Source organism: Thunnus thynnus, chromosome 11 (assembly GCF_963924715.1).
Source record: "Thunnus thynnus chromosome 11, fThuThy2.1, whole genome shotgun sequence".
Lineage (NCBI taxonomy): Eukaryota > Metazoa > Chordata > Actinopteri > Scombriformes > Scombridae > Thunnus > Thunnus thynnus.
The window spans coordinates 26,543,090-26,560,384 of NC_089527.1; the positions used below are offsets into that span (position 1 = coordinate 26,543,090).

Consider the following 17,295-nt stretch of genomic DNA (forward strand, 5'->3'; position numbering starts at 1 on the left):
TGGACATACTTTAAAGGTAATTATGAGTGCTGCTGAGTGTAAATGCAGCATTAACTGTTAAAAAGGAGCTCAGTTTGGCTGTAAATATGATATGAACAATAGCAAAGTCAAGTAACGTCAAGTCAAGTAAACCCATTATTTCTGCAGCACTTTGATGCATGAAAGGGAAATGTGAATGTGACTATTCAATGTGAGTCAAAATGTGAAGTTTCCTATGAAGCCAATATTGCAGAAAAATATTTATTTGAATGGGCTGTGCGGGATAACAGTCAGGTTTACATCTGTAAAGCAAGTAAATGGTACAACAGTACCATCTACTTGGTTACAGTGGGTCAACAGGAAATCCACAAAACAATGGAAACAACCTATTTGTGCAAAATCAGTTCAGTTCAGTCAGTCACAAGAAGGAAATTCACAATTTATAACAATAAAAATATAGCACATACTGTAGGAAGCTGGCAACAGCATAAGAGCTGGAGTTAGAAGGCAGAAATATAAACAAGCAGACAACTACGTTGGTGTGTCACAACACTTAACTGATATTACCAAGCACATAAACACTGACTGAAATGATTGATGTAGTAGGGGTGTTTGCCCGAATACAAATACATTATTCAGCAAAGCACAAATAGTGGGTTTTTTACGAAAATTTATTTTGTACATATATTTTTTAAATTATTTGTTTTCGGGAAGAAAAAAAAACATGTCAAATACCAGCGTGCACGTCGGTTACATCACTATCTAAGTCTCTCTCCTCGGCTCCACTGTTACGTCTATTAGCAGGTTTCAACAAGGGGAGTCACATCCACCTGCTACATGATGCACATGTCCTTATTTGGACATCACTCCCAGAGTTGGGGGTCTTCCTCAGAGATAAAGCTGAGCTATTGACACACGCCAAGTGCTCCCAAGGGACTCTCCATGACCTGTTGTTCCCCTTCTTCTTTCCACAAAGTTAGGTTGTAAAAAGTAAGCAGTAAATGAAAAGTGCAAAGCAATAATCGCCTTTTAAGTTCTTCGGTATATGTTACATGCTGTTCTGTCTCTGTGTTATGGGTGTATAAATAGGTAGAGGTCTGTCTGCCATGAGGTGATGAGTAAAATTCTAGCTCTTTATTACCTGGGAGACTCAAGTTCAAGACGCGGTGTGACCTCCTTTGTAAGGTATTTTATTCATGAACACTTATTGTACACTTTAATTTTCTAACATTAAAAGCGTGGGAAAAACAAACAGGCTTTTAAAGCCTCTTTCCACTTCTATTTGAAAGCAAATACATACAAATATTTTTTCTGCCTCAACAACTACAGATACAAATACAAATACTGGGCTCTCTGCACATCCCAATGATGTAGGCTACAGAACAGTTATCCCCAGCATCTCAGGGGAAAGTAAACCCAATAGGAAGGGTTCATGTTGTGCCAAGCTGCAACCACAGGCCTACAGCTGATATGACAAACAACAGAGGTCAGAGATACCAGAATAACGGAAGACGCAGCAGCAGGGAAGGTGGTACAAACAAGATCAATCACCAAAATCCTCCTTATCAGATTTGAAACATTTTGCAGTATACGTCAAAGCAGCAGCAGCTTTAGAAGAGTCTCTGGATGACCAGTGCAGCCTTGCAGAGCAAAAGAGTAGCATAGCACTGACTGCTTAAAGGAAAAGTGTTGTTTAATACAATTTAGGGTCCTGTTATCCTAGTTTTGGCCAGCATTTCTATCAGTTATGATAATCCTGTACTCACCAGAGAAACTGCTGATGTGGGAGCCCAAACAGGGCAAGAAACTATAAGTCCAAGAGGTTGTAAACAAGCCAATGTTTTAACCAGATTAACTGAACCACTTCATGTGGAAGTAAAACAGCTCACCTGAAATGTTGGTTATAGTGTCTCATTACACAGAGAAATTATTTCTGTGTACAACTATGGCAAGTTGAACCAAGAAGTCTGCTTGTAAATTGAAGTATAATGAACATTTACAATGGACAGTTTGGGTAGTGATTTTTACCACATTCGCCCTTGTTTACTCTTCCACTAAGCTGGGTGTTTGTTTAAAATTTGTATCTTCCAACTGCTGTTTGGCTGTCACTACCACATTATTACATCAGTGAAATACCTGTATTTGTTCATCTCTGATGCTAACAAATCTCTTCTTGAATCTTTTTATCTCTCCTCACTTTTCTTAGTTAAAAAAACAATGTACTAAACATTTAGGTAGCAGTCTTTTCATTTTCATATGGCATTGACAATTGCGGTTTTTGATAAAATGACACTGGCAGTAGATTATATCACCTATAGGCTAACATGAAAGGCCCATCCAATCACAGAGCTTCTAAAAAACTAGGTCAGTACTAGTCAATATCTTTTTAAATGTTCTCTAGATTATGTGACCATTGGATATTTATTGTGAATGGGTCTTGTTCACCACCTTGTTTCTGAGTGGTAGCAGCTCATGATTGTGACGCTGCTTTTAGTTAGCCTCAAGTTTATATAATGGTGAAACAAAGCACTTCATTGTTTGTCACACAATGATACTGAGGAATAGAAAAAAAAGAAAAAAACTCACATTCACCTGTCACTCTCAAAGATTTGTTCCTGTGCTATATTCCTGGTTAGCAGGTTAGTCAGTGCACTTTTCACTGGCAGTGAAGAACATACAACAGGAAAAGCACAGATGTAAATGATAAAGTTAAAGGACAGGTTCACAATTTCACAAGTCTGTCTTAAAACAATAGTGAGGTGTATAATGAAATAGGTTTTTCTGGCTGTAATCATTCCTCCTGTTCATACTGGCTATTAAAAGATACCCCTTCAAATGTGCTTTCAATGTAAGTGATGGGGGCCAAAATCCACAAGCCTCCTTCTGTGCAAAAATTTATTAAAAGTTTATCGAAAGCTAATATGAAGCTTCAGCTGTCTAGAGACAGCTGTTAAGACTGTTAATGCGGCAGATATCCACTTGATGACTCAGACTGCTGAAGCCTCATATAAGCTGCAGATAAACTTTTAAATGCATTTTTGCACAAAATGACTGTGTGGACACAGTGTGGATTTTGGCCCCCATCACTTACATTGAAAGAACATTTGATTGAGATCTTTTAATAGCCAGTATGAACAGGAGGGATGATTACAGCAAGGAAAACCTCTTTCAGTGTTCACATGGGCACTAGACTGTTGTTTTAAGACAGACTTGAAAAATTGTGAACCTATCCTTTAATGATGGCTAAATGCTATTTAGCTACTTCAGTTTAAGGGCCCTGTGGTTTGTGTATGCTGCTTTGCTGTCACACTTGAATAAGATGGAGCCATCATTAATGTTGTTAATAACACCTTTACTTTTCCCGCAGCATTGGGACAGAGAGCCAGCATACGATAAAGTGGAGGCAACAAGAGGATTTGGTCAGGAAAAGATAACTTTATTTATTCTGGGATACATACTCTTGTTATATTTGATTACTTGTCAGATAGAAAACACAGTAGCTTTTCAAAATAAAAGCAATGTCCATTTAATTAATTATGGTTTTTAAAACACACTTCAATAAATATTTTTCTTCTTTTGGTCTTCTTTTCTATTTTACAAAAAAACATACAGTGACTGTAAGAACAGTTGAGGGAACAATACTGGATTAAAGGTCAGCGAAGTAGACACAGGCCAACACAGACACTGCAGATGCTGTAACATAGAACCTAAAATACCTTCACATATTTCCAAGTGTTTTACACAACTTTGTCCACATCACCATGGCAGGTATAAACAACTCTCCAATTATTCAAATGAATGTTAGTAAGCGCTATTTGACCACAGATCTGCAAAGATAGATAGCATTACACACTGAAGAGCACAGAGAGAGCTAGCTGTAGGTTAAGACACATGGGTAACAGAGATACAGAGCAACCCCAATGCAGCACCCTGCTCCTGGATCTGTCTGCAACTCTCATCCTGGAAACTCCAATCGAATGACAATGAGAGACTGAACTTTACATAAACCTGTTCCTCTGTTAGGGGTACGCAGGATAATAGGGCCACACTTCAGGGATCAGGGTGCAACGTTGGGTTACAGATGAGATACAATATACATCATAGTAAAGCACTGTAGTGAGTGGCTGACTGCAGTGCCTTTTGAAGAGGTAAACACTCATTTTTCAATACTGCAAAATGAACATGTCGGGTAAAGTGTTGTGAAAAACCAAAGTGCAGTGACACATGAAGCAGTTGAGTGTGTGTGAGCGGCATGGAGAGGCCAGGAAAACGCTATGTATGTAAATCCACACTTCTGTATGTTTAAAGGATCATGTTGATGCAGTTTCATGTATGATTTTTACAAAAAAAATCCTGTCTGCTTTGCCTTACTGCTGTCTGCTTTCCAAAACTTGCAAAACAACCTGCAGGAACTTGAAACTTGCTTGAGATAAGTGATGCATCGCAGTGAACGTAACGCTCGGTTTCATTTAATGTAAAACTTACATTATGATGGTGAGCTGATGCAACAGAAAGCATTGATCTAATTTGAAAAATCTGCTGCTGTGGTGCAACCATGTGCTGCTGAGAAGTTCAGACATCCAACCCTTAAAAGTTGGCTGCTGCACAGCTTTACATTAATGAACTCCGCTGTCAGAAATTCAACATGCACGAAGCAAAACTGTACTTTGTCAGAGGGATAATGTCAAGTTGTTTGCTCCTGGCATTAAAACGCTAAATAAAAAGGGAACTGTTTTTCAGTGTTTATCACAAAGATTCAGTTGCAGATCCATGCATTTTTATTTGCATCACCACAATATGATACTGTAACTTCCTGACAAAAATAAACCCAGGCAGGATGTTCACTGAAATGGATTTACCTTGAGCAAGTCTCTGCAAGCTCATTTTCACATCATACAGACAAAACTGAAATCAATATATGCCTGGAAGCTATAAAAGCACAAATCTTAAATACTGGCATGGGTTTTGCTATTGCAAGTACTGTATACAGTAGATGATTTGAAGTACTGTAAGCAGGCTACAACATGCAAAAACACAGATATGGCCATCTTGGATCACACAGCTCAGTTGTTATATGAGCCTGACACACTGCGATGATCTGTCTCCACTGAAATAACAAGCTGCCATTTTCCTGTTATTGCATGTTGCCTTTGTTGTAAGCTGCAGCACGGTCATCACTGTCAAGATCTTCTTTGTAAATTAAGTACATACCTAATGAATTATTTTGAGGATGAGGTTTAACTTAACCAGAAGAGACCTGATTACTGAAACCCGACCCAGCAACCCCCAAACCCTGTGACCTCCAACTTTTCCGTGTCTCCGCAGGTAAAGGAAATCCCATTGCCTGCTTACTCTTTGACCCACTTGTATTCCCCGTGTCAGCAGGCATGTAAACCGGAACACAGAAAGCTAATACTGTGGTTTGTTTTACTGGAGCTGATGTATCATTAATGCAGAGGCATCTTCCTCGCAGGTACAGTAAGCAGATCTCTGCCAGAGGACGCTCCTATGATCTTTTAAAATGTGTCGTTTTCGGATACATGAGCATGCCTCTCAGGGTCGCTGGTGATCCTCTGAACAGTTCCTGAAGCTGCTGTCTGCTTCAGTGCATTTGACAGGAAATATGGCGAATGGTTTGGCAATGACTGAGTATGTAGAAGAACCAGTTTGCATCATCAGGCCAAGAATTAGGGCACCGATGATATCATGACAGTCATAAGCACACCAACATATAATACACACACCTGAGGCCTCCAGTGAGTGTTATTAATAGACCACAACAGCAGGTGTTGTCACCCTGTCTATTGCTCACAGCCAATTATGATGCTCTGCAGGTGTGCCCGACCAACCACACATGCAACCAACAGTTAATCCAATATCAGTCCCTTTTTCTTTCTACCCCTTCACCTTTGCTCTCTCTCCAATATACATCTTCTACTTTTAGAGGTGTATGCCTTCTCTCAGACACACACACACACACTCACATGGAAATGTTATTAGGTCAACCTCCTCCTGTGGCTGTGACTCAGTGTACCAGCTCTGTCACTCCCCACCTGGAGCCACCAGAAGGGCAGCAGGGACAAGAGGATGGAAAAAAGTGAAGGTTAATGGTATTAAAAAAAGAAAAGGAATGTGTTGATCAATGAAAGGCAACAAAACAGTGCACGGCAATATGGGATGTCATTCAGAACGTACAGTAGTCCTGCACAAGCACTACACAGGGGCTAAACAGGTTAGTAAACCTCACTGTCATCATCATGTTTCAGTGTTTCTCATTATGTTTTTGTTCAGCTCAGCCCTGTCTGCTGCAAAATGTCACCCAGGCGTGAGCTGTTACAATGTTTAGCTGTGGTCCTCATCTCTCATCGGGCCGCCTTCCAGCCTCCGTCAAATAAACATTCAAAATGTCTTCTTTTCAATAAGTTGCCTGTTAGCCTCACATACTTTTCATTGTCGGCTGCAGCAGATTTCTGTAGGAATAAATCTGTTTAAAAGAAATGTTAAAAGGTTCTGCAGGTGAATCCAAGTGAACCTTTTCAAACACACCTGCTTTACTTGGTCATTTTAAATGACAATGTCAACTTTGTCAGATGAAACCCTTGTATCTCCAAAATGTTATCTTGTGGGAACTATGAAAATACCTTTGTTTCAGGTGGATGATGATGCATTTTTTTGGCATTATCCAAAGTTTTCAGACGTGTGTGACATTCAAGGAGGTATTTCTAATCAAGTTAGCTTAATCTTGTGTGTTAGCTACTGTAGCATCACTTCTGTCAAGTTTGGTTGAGACGCAGCATTACAAGATACAAGAATACGAGTACAAAAGCTTAAAAGAACAAGTATCAGGTGTTTTCCTGCGTTAAGAAGAAACACACGTTTACACTCAAAGGCCGAGAAGAACGCCATCACTGACAGGTAAGCAAAACTATGATCAGTAGCACCTGCTGTACACCATTTTTGTAGTTGTTTTCATACACATTTAGAAGCATCACTGAGTTATAAAGTTAATTATATTGTTTTCAATCCTTCAGTCAGCACACATTGAGTTATACAGCCTTATGGACTTTCTTATAACATACCACTATTGTTATTATTGCTACATCAATACAGTGTACTTCATCAACTGGTTAACGTTGCTCTTCCTACACACAAACACACACATGTACAGATTCTAAGCATCCATTACCCCAAATGTTAGTACAGTGAGGAGGTTATGTGATCCACACATCTACAGCAGACCTGTAGTCCTACAGTATCACAAACATCACACACAACCTCTCCAATTACTGTGTCTCTCGTCCTCGTCACCTCATTCCTCGTGTTTCAGCCGTCCCCTTCTCCAAGTTAACATGACAGCCTCAAAGGCCATCAGGGAGGAGATAACAAGAACCTGTGGTTACGTGCTTCTGCTTGTTATTTGACACAATGAATAAGAGTATAGAAGTTGGGTGAGAGAATGTGTGTGTGCTCAGAGTTGCAAGGGGATCTGTATAATTTAAGTAATGTCAGAACTACTCCAGTTAAAATTCAGAATAAGAATTTATATCTGATGGGTCCTTGTGAGATTTTTTTATTTTTACCATGTATCAACTAATCTGTCAAGTAATTTCTGGGTCCAGGCCTCATACTGCCAGAAAAGAGATCCAGAGGTCAGTCTTTGCTATGAGATTGAAGTCTAGAGATATGAAATGCTTAGATGAATGTGACTTTCCACCTCTCCAAACTCCCAAACCTCATTAACAATCTTTGATATTGTAGATAAGTTCTGTTTCTCTCCTAAAATTCATTCAGAAACTAATTTTGGTGGATGGTTTTGGAGAAAATTGACGTCACCAGAACCAGAGTGACCATTTTTTCCCAGTGTGAAAACCAGAAGCAAAGACAAAGACAGCCTAGTGAGGGGATCATGTCGATGTCTGAGTGAAGGAGAGAACTGTAATCCATAGAGCTTACTATGTGTCTGTCTGAAGTCATCCTTGACTATCCAAAACCACACTTGATAAGGTGATTAAAACCTTTAGCTGGAGGAGGACTGTGGGTTTTCTACATTAAGCTACTGCAGTTACATGTAAAAACAAAAGTATGAGAACCTTAAAACTTTTATGAGTTTTAAAAAAGTAGTACACTAAAATTTGAGGCTACTGGTATTAGTTACTCTCCACCTGTGTGTTTTCTTGTGAGTAACATCCTTCAATCAATCTCTTATTTCTCCATTTGCAACACTGTAAACACACACACACACACACACACAGGCGGTCTTGTTGCCTTCTCAAGAGACGAGCTGAAATGCCGCTTTGTCCCATCAATTCTACACATTCCCTCCATTCTGCTGTACTTCTAAAGGGAAACTCCAGCCAGGCTGTGAACATCAGCTTCACGACAGCCCCGTTGTCACAAATTATTCAGGTGTCAAAGATTTCCTCTCTAATGAGGGAAACCCACTGAGTTACAATGTTGAGTCACGCATGTTCTCTCGGAAAAATCATCAAAAGTTCAAGGACCCGTGTAGAGCGTCTTTCTTTGCCTTCCCACCACGGAGTTACGACATTCACGAAAAGCCTCTCTGCAGGCTGGACCTTCAGTGACAAATTGATGAACTCACTGTAAGGCTTTAACAGATATACTGCTCTGGTCTAGGCTAGTCTAGACGCTTACTGCACTGAATAAAGGGATACACTCTGCCAGAAAGAAAATCCTCTGTCTCCTCTGGGGCTTTTTACACCCAGCCCAGCTTTTTTCCTTTTTTTTCTGTCTTTCTCGCTCTCATATCTCCTCGTCTCTGTTATCCTCTGTAATTACTCTGTCCACTCCCTTTTAATCTTTTGCAGCGTGGTGGACCCAGGGGGCTGTCAGATGCGTCCGTTGCCATGTGTGCTGCTTCGGCGGGCAGCCAGAGGGTGGGAGGAGTAGTGCAGCTCGGCCGTGGAGAAGATGGAGGATGAGGAGTTGGAGGAAGAGGAGGGGGAAGTAAGTCCAGAGGCTTCACAGGCCAGAGCTAGCTGCCTCAGAGCATCCAGGGAATCCATCTTGGCTCCTCGCAACAGATCACTCTGACCCTGCAGCACAGAGGCAGACACATGAGTCAGATTCACAGACGCATTACAACAAACTCCAAGTGAAGAAGAAGGTGGAAATTTAATGCTTTGACTTAATGACTGTGAATCCAGTGTTTATTGACTTTTACAGGCTGTTGTTACATGAGGTGCCCCTGCAATGTGATTGGCATGTAACTAAGCTTAACAGCTGCAGAAGTCATTAGCAATTGATTTAAAGCTGCATTGATAGATTTTTTTTTGCCACTAGGGGGCTCACTGACAAACACAAGTCTAATATTCACTCTCCTTTGGCTCTCTTTTGGATTCCACCAACTCCTAAGGGAAATATCCAGATTTGTAGCTGGTAAATACTCAACTATGTTCAACAGCTGGTCACTAACTTTGTCTTCCTGCCATTTGGTGCTGGGCAGGCAGTTCACAGTACTAAAAACAGCCGGCTGGAGACTCGGTTGATGAGAGCAGAGTTTGTCAGCCAGAAAACCAAAACAAATAGCTAAAAGAGGCTACAAAAGTCAGAGAGCTGAGGGGAACTGCAGTGTTGGGTGATAATTCTCTGTGGTTTTACACACATTACGCAAAGTCATTTCATCCATTGTTAACATTGAAACATTGCCTATAGCAGATTTAACGTTTTGTACAAAGTTGAATAAGTTGTCTCTCTAGGTTGCCTTATCAGCTTGTGCAGTGTTCTAAAATGCTCATATCATGAGTCATATAACGGATCCAAATTTTTTCAGTGCTGAGAGAATTTAACCCTCAATAAGTACACTGGTTTCATTTTGCACACTCATCTGTCCTTTTCTTTATATCAGATCCACAGCTCCATTTTGACTGTAATGCTGTTAATGAGGGAACAATTCTACAGTTTTGATTCAATGCAGAAAATCCACCTCAGCCAAAGCTGACATGGTCATACATACAGAGGTCTGTAGGGTCAAACTGAAGTGGTCAGTTTAAAAGTTAGTGGGGCGTTTTATTGCAGTGATGAGGAATTACAATAACTAATCATTTTGTATTCACCATGACTGACTGCGGTTGGGGTTGGCTGAACCATTGAGTGCTTTGTGGCCTTGAATGAAGTGAGTTCCTCTTTATTGCATTCAACTTTGTATGGACAGCTACAGTAGAGTGAGGAAATCTGCCAGTGACTGAACATTTCAGCTTCACCATCACAAGTCAGTCTCAGACATGTGGTAATTAAAAATGAAAAGGATGAAAAACAAAAAAGCAGTACTTGTACCATATGAAAAGGGGTCCAGAGTTTTGATATACATTTTTTTTTTGTTTTCCAGTACCTTCAACACAGTGATGTTCCAGGTGAAACTCTCCACGGCTTTGCTTAACTTGCGTCCTTTCAGTCCCTCCTTCTCCCCAAGCCGAGGAAGCTCCTCATGGAAGTCCATGCCTGCAAAACACAAGAGTAAAAGAACAGGAGCTCTGCATCATCACAGAGGCGTGGGTGGACATCAACAATTCAAATTCAGGTGAGATGTAAGTGTGAGGTGATTTGCTCAGTTTATCTTTGTGACTAATATAAAATGTCAAGGGGAAAGTGTCAACAACCTGATTTGATAGGTTTGATGTCAGATACCGGATTTACATATTTACGCAAAAGCAAAGTGCCATCCCTCATGACATTTACATTGGCAGTTAAAGGTCAGGAGTTATCTAATGCTGTGAGAGGATCTAAAAATATACTGGTTTGACTGTGTACTATCTTTTCACTGGAAATGCTCACTGCACTGCTGTCATACTGGTGCGGTACACCTGAGAAAATCCAAAAGATTAATGTAGGACAAGTGCTTTCATGTGCAGATTTATTGTAAACAGCATTTCAAGCACAGATACTTGCTGGAGAATTGTCTTGAAAATATGTGTTTCCACGGATCCTCATTTCAAAAAGTGCAGATGAGATGGCCACTGTTTTATTTCTTCATTAGAAGTCCATACTGACAAACTTTTGGGAGTATCAAAATCACCACATGTGCTTTATTTCCACTTGTAGTGTTGTTTACTGACAGACTCATTCTCTGAGGAGTTGCCCTCATTAAGTTCAGCTGTTTGATGTTCAAGTCAGACTTGCTCATTTGGTGAATTTTTAGGATTTGCGAATATCTTGTACTGCAATCGTTTTATTTGTGAGCACTCATCAAAACTATTTTCACTCAGTTCATTATCACCTCATTTCAGCCTGAGCAGCCATTTATCACATGTCTCACCGGTCTGTGATTTTTACCTTCTCTCTGCACCTGCGCGATCCTCTCCTGAACAGCATCGGCGTTCTCAATCAGCTGTTTCTGGGCAGCAATCATCTGGACAGACAGGAAGAAAAGTTTGAGTTTAACCTCTTCAGCTCATTGTGAAGTCAATGTCGGGCAGTCAGGCACTTGAAGGTGTTAATATAACAAATATATAAGGCTTAATTTTAGGGAAATGTATTTATGATTACTTTTTGATGTAGCAGTGCATCCATAAAATACATGGCATGTTCCTTCTGATAAGTTTACTCACCATAAGAATTATACGTTTCTGAGTGTTATACACATTGTCAGGTTTCAGCAATTAACTGGGTGAGTACAATGTCATCATTACCCATTCAAGTGATGGTCAAATCTAAATAATAAAGCCAAGTTGTACCAAACCAGAATAATCCTTGAAGTCAAGAGGACAAGCGGGATTGATTTGACCACTCTGGGTTGAAAGTGATATACTCAGTTTTTGTTTTAAGTAAAAGAGTCTGTAGAAAGAGATGAAGGGAAAGAATCAAAGGATGGAAGACTGGCTTCAGGCTAGCAGTGAGAGAGAGAGAGATAGAGAGAGAGAGAGAGAGGAGGATGAACGTGTGATGACTAAGCCTTGAGTGTTTGTGTGTTTGCCCAGGAAGGCTGAAGAGGTGTGATGTTCGACTGGAGAGCGCACCAACTGCGGCTTCATAATGCTGACCTGCTGGGCTCACATTTGCTGGGTTCGCTCAAAGATCATCAACTCCGCTGACATGCATAAACACAACGTGACGGTTAGAAGAAAAGCACCTTCTCTGCACTAAGGTGTGTGTGTGTGTGTGTGTGTGTAGGTGTAATAGCCGAGTGCTGAAACAGGTGGGAGATATTCGTCCTGATCTAATGCAAGAGGAGATAGAGTGGGAGGAGACGCAGCTGGCAGTCAAGTTGTGTGTGTGTGTGTGTGTGTATGTGTGTGTGTACTTGTGGAGGAGTGTGGATGACTGTTTCATGCATGTCACCTCAGAGTGTCTTTCTGCATATTTAATGCCGCAGGACTGTGTAATTGCATGTGGGTATGTGTTGTGTGTGTGCACTCAGTGATGCAGTGTTAGGTATCAGAAAACACATTTTTAAACTTCTTTCTAACTAAAACTTTCTGACTGAATACATGTTTGCCAATTTCAAACTAGGGGTGCAACTAACAATTATTTTCATTATTGATTAATCTGTCAATTATTTTCTGGATTAAGCGATTAGTTGTTTGGTCTATTGAATGTCAGAAAATGGTGAAAAATGTCAATCACTGTTTCTCAAAACCCCAAGATGCAACCTAAAATGTCATGTTTTTTCCGACCAACAGTCCACAACCCACTGCACACAGCTTCACAAAACCACTAGCTGTATACTCTTAAAGGGGTCATGTCATGCACATTTCCAGGTCTATATTTTTATCCAGCTCTGAAAGCTTGATTCCACTTCTTTCTATTGTTCTTTACTAGAAATGTAAACTTCTCTAATGCATCCATACACATTCGAGCCCAAATCCGATCCGAAATATGAAAGCGGACAATGTAAACAACCCATGGAACAACCTCAGCAACAAAGACTATGGAACAGACGGCCGTTTGTAGGCATGTGCGAACAATCTGACGTCATTTCAATGGGAAGGAGAAGTAACTTTGCAAACAAAGCTGAAGCCTGGGCTTTTGACCTGAAGGTGGCATTTTTACATACGTTCACTTCAAGTTTTGAAATTTTGACACAACATAGACATCCGACATTATATTTACAGTATACAAATAAATGACAGAAAATTACAAAAAGCATTTATGTCCCCTTTAAGTCTTGTCAATTAACCTCATGAAAAGACCAAAACCAACAATACATTAGTCCGTCTTTCAATGCCTCACAACCTTCCTACTCTGTCTGTGGCTTTCAACGCCAAGCTCATTTGTACCTTATGAAGACATGAATCTTGTCTCAAAAATGGGTTACAAATATAAAGCTTAATGTTTAAAATGATTATGTATTTTCTTAACACAGCAAGGCACTTTATTTAAATTACCACCTTAAATAGGTGGACAGGTCATGCAAATAAAAAGGTGTGAAAGCAGAAGCTGTAGTAGGTTTACCCTCCACTACTCTGCACACTGTGAATTCATTGTCCTCCTTCCCCTTCCTTACCGTGTCGTAGGCAGCAAGCAGTTTGCGTGTCAGCTCTGAAAGGTTGACCAGGGGCTCCAGACATGGGTAGCCCTCCTTCAGCACCATGGTGGCACCCATGGTGCCCTCAGGGCTCTGCAGCCTTGTGGCAAGGCTCTGGATGCACTGCTTCAGTTTGGCCACCGTGGGGAGCCCACACTGCTCTTTGAAACTGGCGGTGGTGCTCTGGAAACAGTGTGAGAGCAAAAGACAAGAGAGAGACGAGCAGGAAGAAGAGGAGAGGGAAAATAGTATTAGATCAGATGTACAGTTCCGGCTGTAAAACTAAGCAGGGAAAGGTCAGAAAGGGTGACACACTTCCCCTCCTTTCCCCTGTCATCTGCTGTCTCTCTTGTGAATTAAATCAATATGGCAGTCATTGCCCCTTTTAATCCACTGAAATCAGCCTTAGCTTAAGCGCATTTGGCAATAGAGAAGACAATATGGCATAAATGTGGAACAGAAAATCATAGCATTTTGAGTGTTTTTCAACTGCTGTAGGTGTGTCAGGGTGCAAAACTGGGTCAGTTACCAGATCTGACGGGGACAAAAAAATAACCGTCATATGCTTATCTGTTGAAATTCCATTTTGGGTCACTTCATAATGAAGGCAAAAGATTTATTTTTGAACATGCAAGAACTAGAATAGGAACCTCTGCTGTCTACGTCAACACCATTTGCCACCTGGCAGAGCCCCAACTGGACTAGCGATTATCACGCCCCACCTGTGTGGGAGTGTGAGCATGACTGCTGTGACAGACATAGAGCGATAGAGGCATGATGAATAATAACAGACTGTGGCAGATGAGCCCACAGCTGTACTCATGGCAGGGAGAAAGAGACAGAGGGAAGGAGAGTTCATGTCATAGGGTAAGGACAGTGATACTGAAACAGGCAGATTAAAAGCTGTTTGTGAATGAACAAATTGTGTTTCTGTGTAAGACTGAGTGTGTGTGTGTGTGTGTGTGTGTGTGTGTGTGTGTGTGTGTGTGTGTGTGTGTGTGTATGTGCATAAGCGGGGTTTGTGTGGGAGGGTGTCCAACTGACTGGCCAGGCTATTGTTTTAGGGTTGGGTGATATGTGAGACCATAGGGATTTATCTAGGTATTGGTTTGATTATACCATTTACACTGAGGAAGCTATTTAGTGATTGTGTTCAATATTGCAAATCAATGAGCAGGACTGCTTTATGGCAATATTGGATTTACAGGATTTTTCCATTGATGTGTTGAATTACCTTGATTGTTCAGGTAACTAAATTAACCAATAATGACGTTTCATTTTGGTTATTTGATCTATAAATTTATACAACATGGGCAAAAATACGTGGACACCTGAACATTGCAACTACTATAATTGCTGAACATCTTATTACAAAACCATTAGCATTAAAGGAATAGTTTGACATTTAGGGAAATACTTTTATTTACTCTTGACACAGGTTAGATGACCAATACAAGTAAGTATAGAGCTAGAGCCAGTAGCTGATTAGCTTAGCTTAGCATAAAAACTGGCAGCACTGGGAAAATGCAAAAATATGCCTAACAGCACCTCTAAAGATCTACTACTTAACTTGTTATATCTTGTTTGTTTAATGAATACACAAATAGAAAAAATATTCCTCTTGATGTTATGTGCTGTTGACTATTTCTTGACGAACAACAACCGAAAGCATGAGGTTTCCAGGCCACCAGCAGAGATACTAAACAGATATCCTGGGTAGATGGATAAACTGTTTATCAAGAAACTGTTATGGCAGGAAACCACAAACTGTTCAAAGAGATATGAGATATGACATGTTAATTAGTGAGCTTCAAAGGTGCTGGTTGGTGTACTTTTGAACTTGAACCAGAAAAAGTCAGGCTAGCTGTTTCCCTCTGCTTCCAGTCTTTATGCTAAGCTAAGCTAACCAGGTCCTGACTCAAGCTCAATATTTAACACACAGATATAGGATCTTCTCATCTAACTTTCAGCAAGGAAGTGGAAAGGAGTAGGCCTACTCTTCAATTTTCCAATCTGGCTGCAGGATTTTGCTCCCATTCAGCCACAACAGCATTAGTGAGGTCGACCACTGATGTGGGGTGATGAGGTCTGGCTCGCAGTGGGCGTTCCAATTCATCCAAAAGGGGTTGAATTGGGTGGAGGTCAGGGCTCTTGGCAGGCCAAGTACCAAGTGTTGTGCGACCAGGTTCTATTTTTACTGTTATTTATAAATGCTTCATAATCCTCCTCCACTCTTCTTACTGGCTCTTCTTTTGTCACTAGCTCTCCTCCTCCTCCTCTCTCTCCCTCTTATTCACCCTACAGAGAAGTCTCAGGTAGGGTCTGATTTCAGCACAGTCATATAAGCTTCTCCAGTTCACACTCATAACCAGACATCTTATGAACAGAGCCTAAAAATACAAAGCTGAGTGACACCTGATCTGTGGTGACTCAGCTGTTTGCATTTCCTTTAACCTGCCTGGCTGGTGTTTGCCACATAAGCCAAAAAACCACAAAGTGCCAGAAAAAGTGTTTGTTTTTGCTTTGTTAACTCCTTAAGAGTCAGTTAACCAAAATACAGATAGATTTTGTCACATGTGCCCAGGTTTTCATCGCAAAAATTTGATTTTGTTGGTGTGAACAGCATTGAAAAACTCAGCAGCAACCAATGTCCTGATTACTCTGCATAATCCATTTAATTTCATTTTCATTTAATGTTTACCAACAGTCCAAATGAAAACTGTTATAGGGTGGTCTGTGGATGATCCAGCACAGACGGGACGTTATTTGACACTACTGCTGAGTTATTCAAATGAAATTGTTTGATTCAGAGGAAAAACCATACGGACAAAATTCCTTTCACCTCAAATTTATCAGGTTGGCGGCATAAGATTTAAAGGTGAATATCTTGAAACCTCCACACATAAAACCAAAACTATCTGCATGGCAAAATACAACAAAAGGTGAGTAGTGAGTAAACATTGTCGGTTATCATTGTCTTCATAGTTCCAACCCATTTTCTCACCTGAGCTTCCTCCCGCAGGTCCGTCACCTCCTTGAGCGGGGCACTAGCCTGTTTGAAAGTCTCGTCCACCACTTTGATGCCTGTGTTCCTCAGCGTGACATACTCTCTCCCCCGCCGCCCCACCCTCCTCACCGACAGACCTCGGCGCTGGGCCTTCCCGCCACCTCGCCGGTTGGTGATCGCCACGTGGACAAACAGGCTGGTGTGGGGTAAGGGGTCTCCTGCCATGCCCAGCAGGGGAACATTGCGGTAGCCAGGCTGAAGGCACTCAAAGGCCACGCTGTACTGGCCAATGAAATCATCTCCGATGTAATCATCATCCAATACCACAAAGCGCAGCAAGGCCAGCTCCGGCATGTTCACCTGGAGACAAGAAATGGATAAAGAAGTTGAAATCCATTCATGCTGCTGTGCTCAGTATAAAAATAAAACCATGGTCAACAAAACATAATTTCAATGTTCTGACCTAGACTGTCACTGCCTACCTCGGCTGCTTCTGAAGAATACACTTTTGCATTCTGAAACCTTTTCATTGAAAATTGTATGAAAACTTTGAATAACTTTGTGGTTCTTATTGAAACCTGGTTCTTGCTTTGGTCATATCATCTGAGTAAGAAAAGAAACCAAAATGTGTTTTTCAGAAGATTTATGTTGCCATAAAATCTGAGGTACTTTTTTATTTAAAGGTAAAATAAAATATACAAACATGTATATATTTCACAAAACAATCTGACCTCAAAGTCCATTTAGCAGCTGTTTTGGAGCTTTCAATCATATCACAAGATCTTCAGATCATCAGAGGATGGAGTTTGCCTTGTTGTCATGGACT

The 17,295-nt window shown here is 40.8% G+C and overlaps 1 protein-coding gene and 1 long non-coding RNA gene across 6 annotated transcripts in view; one reads left to right on the plus strand and one right to left on the minus strand.

The window, feature by feature from the left end:
* Positions 1-3,394: 3,394 nt before the first annotated feature.
* Positions 3,395-17,295, minus strand: part of plcl1 (phospholipase C like 1) — an 87,563-nt gene continuing 73,662 nt past the window's right edge. The window contains exons 8-12 of the mRNA XM_067604191.1: positions 16,467-16,829; positions 13,442-13,645; positions 11,272-11,347; positions 10,331-10,440; positions 3,395-9,035 (exon numbers count right to left, since the gene is read on the minus strand). Of these exons, the coding sequence (XP_067460292.1) occupies positions 8,829-9,035; positions 10,331-10,440; positions 11,272-11,347; positions 13,442-13,645; positions 16,467-16,829 (960 nt within the window). The 3' untranslated portion in view covers positions 3,395-8,828. The remainder of the gene's footprint in view (positions 9,036-10,330; positions 10,441-11,271; positions 11,348-13,441; positions 13,646-16,466; positions 16,830-17,295) is intronic.
* Positions 10,436-16,917, plus strand: LOC137193049 (uncharacterized). Of its 5 annotated transcripts, none has more exons than XR_010930673.1 (3): positions 10,436-10,519; positions 11,920-12,082; positions 16,485-16,917. It is a non-coding gene; the product is annotated as an uncharacterized lncRNA (long non-coding RNA). The 5 variants fall into 5 exon arrangements; XR_010930671.1 differs by lacking the exon at positions 10,436-10,519 and adding an exon at positions 11,359-11,428 and having other exon boundaries at positions 11,916-12,082; XR_010930672.1 differs by lacking the exon at positions 10,436-10,519 and adding an exon at positions 11,517-11,605 and having other exon boundaries at positions 11,916-12,082.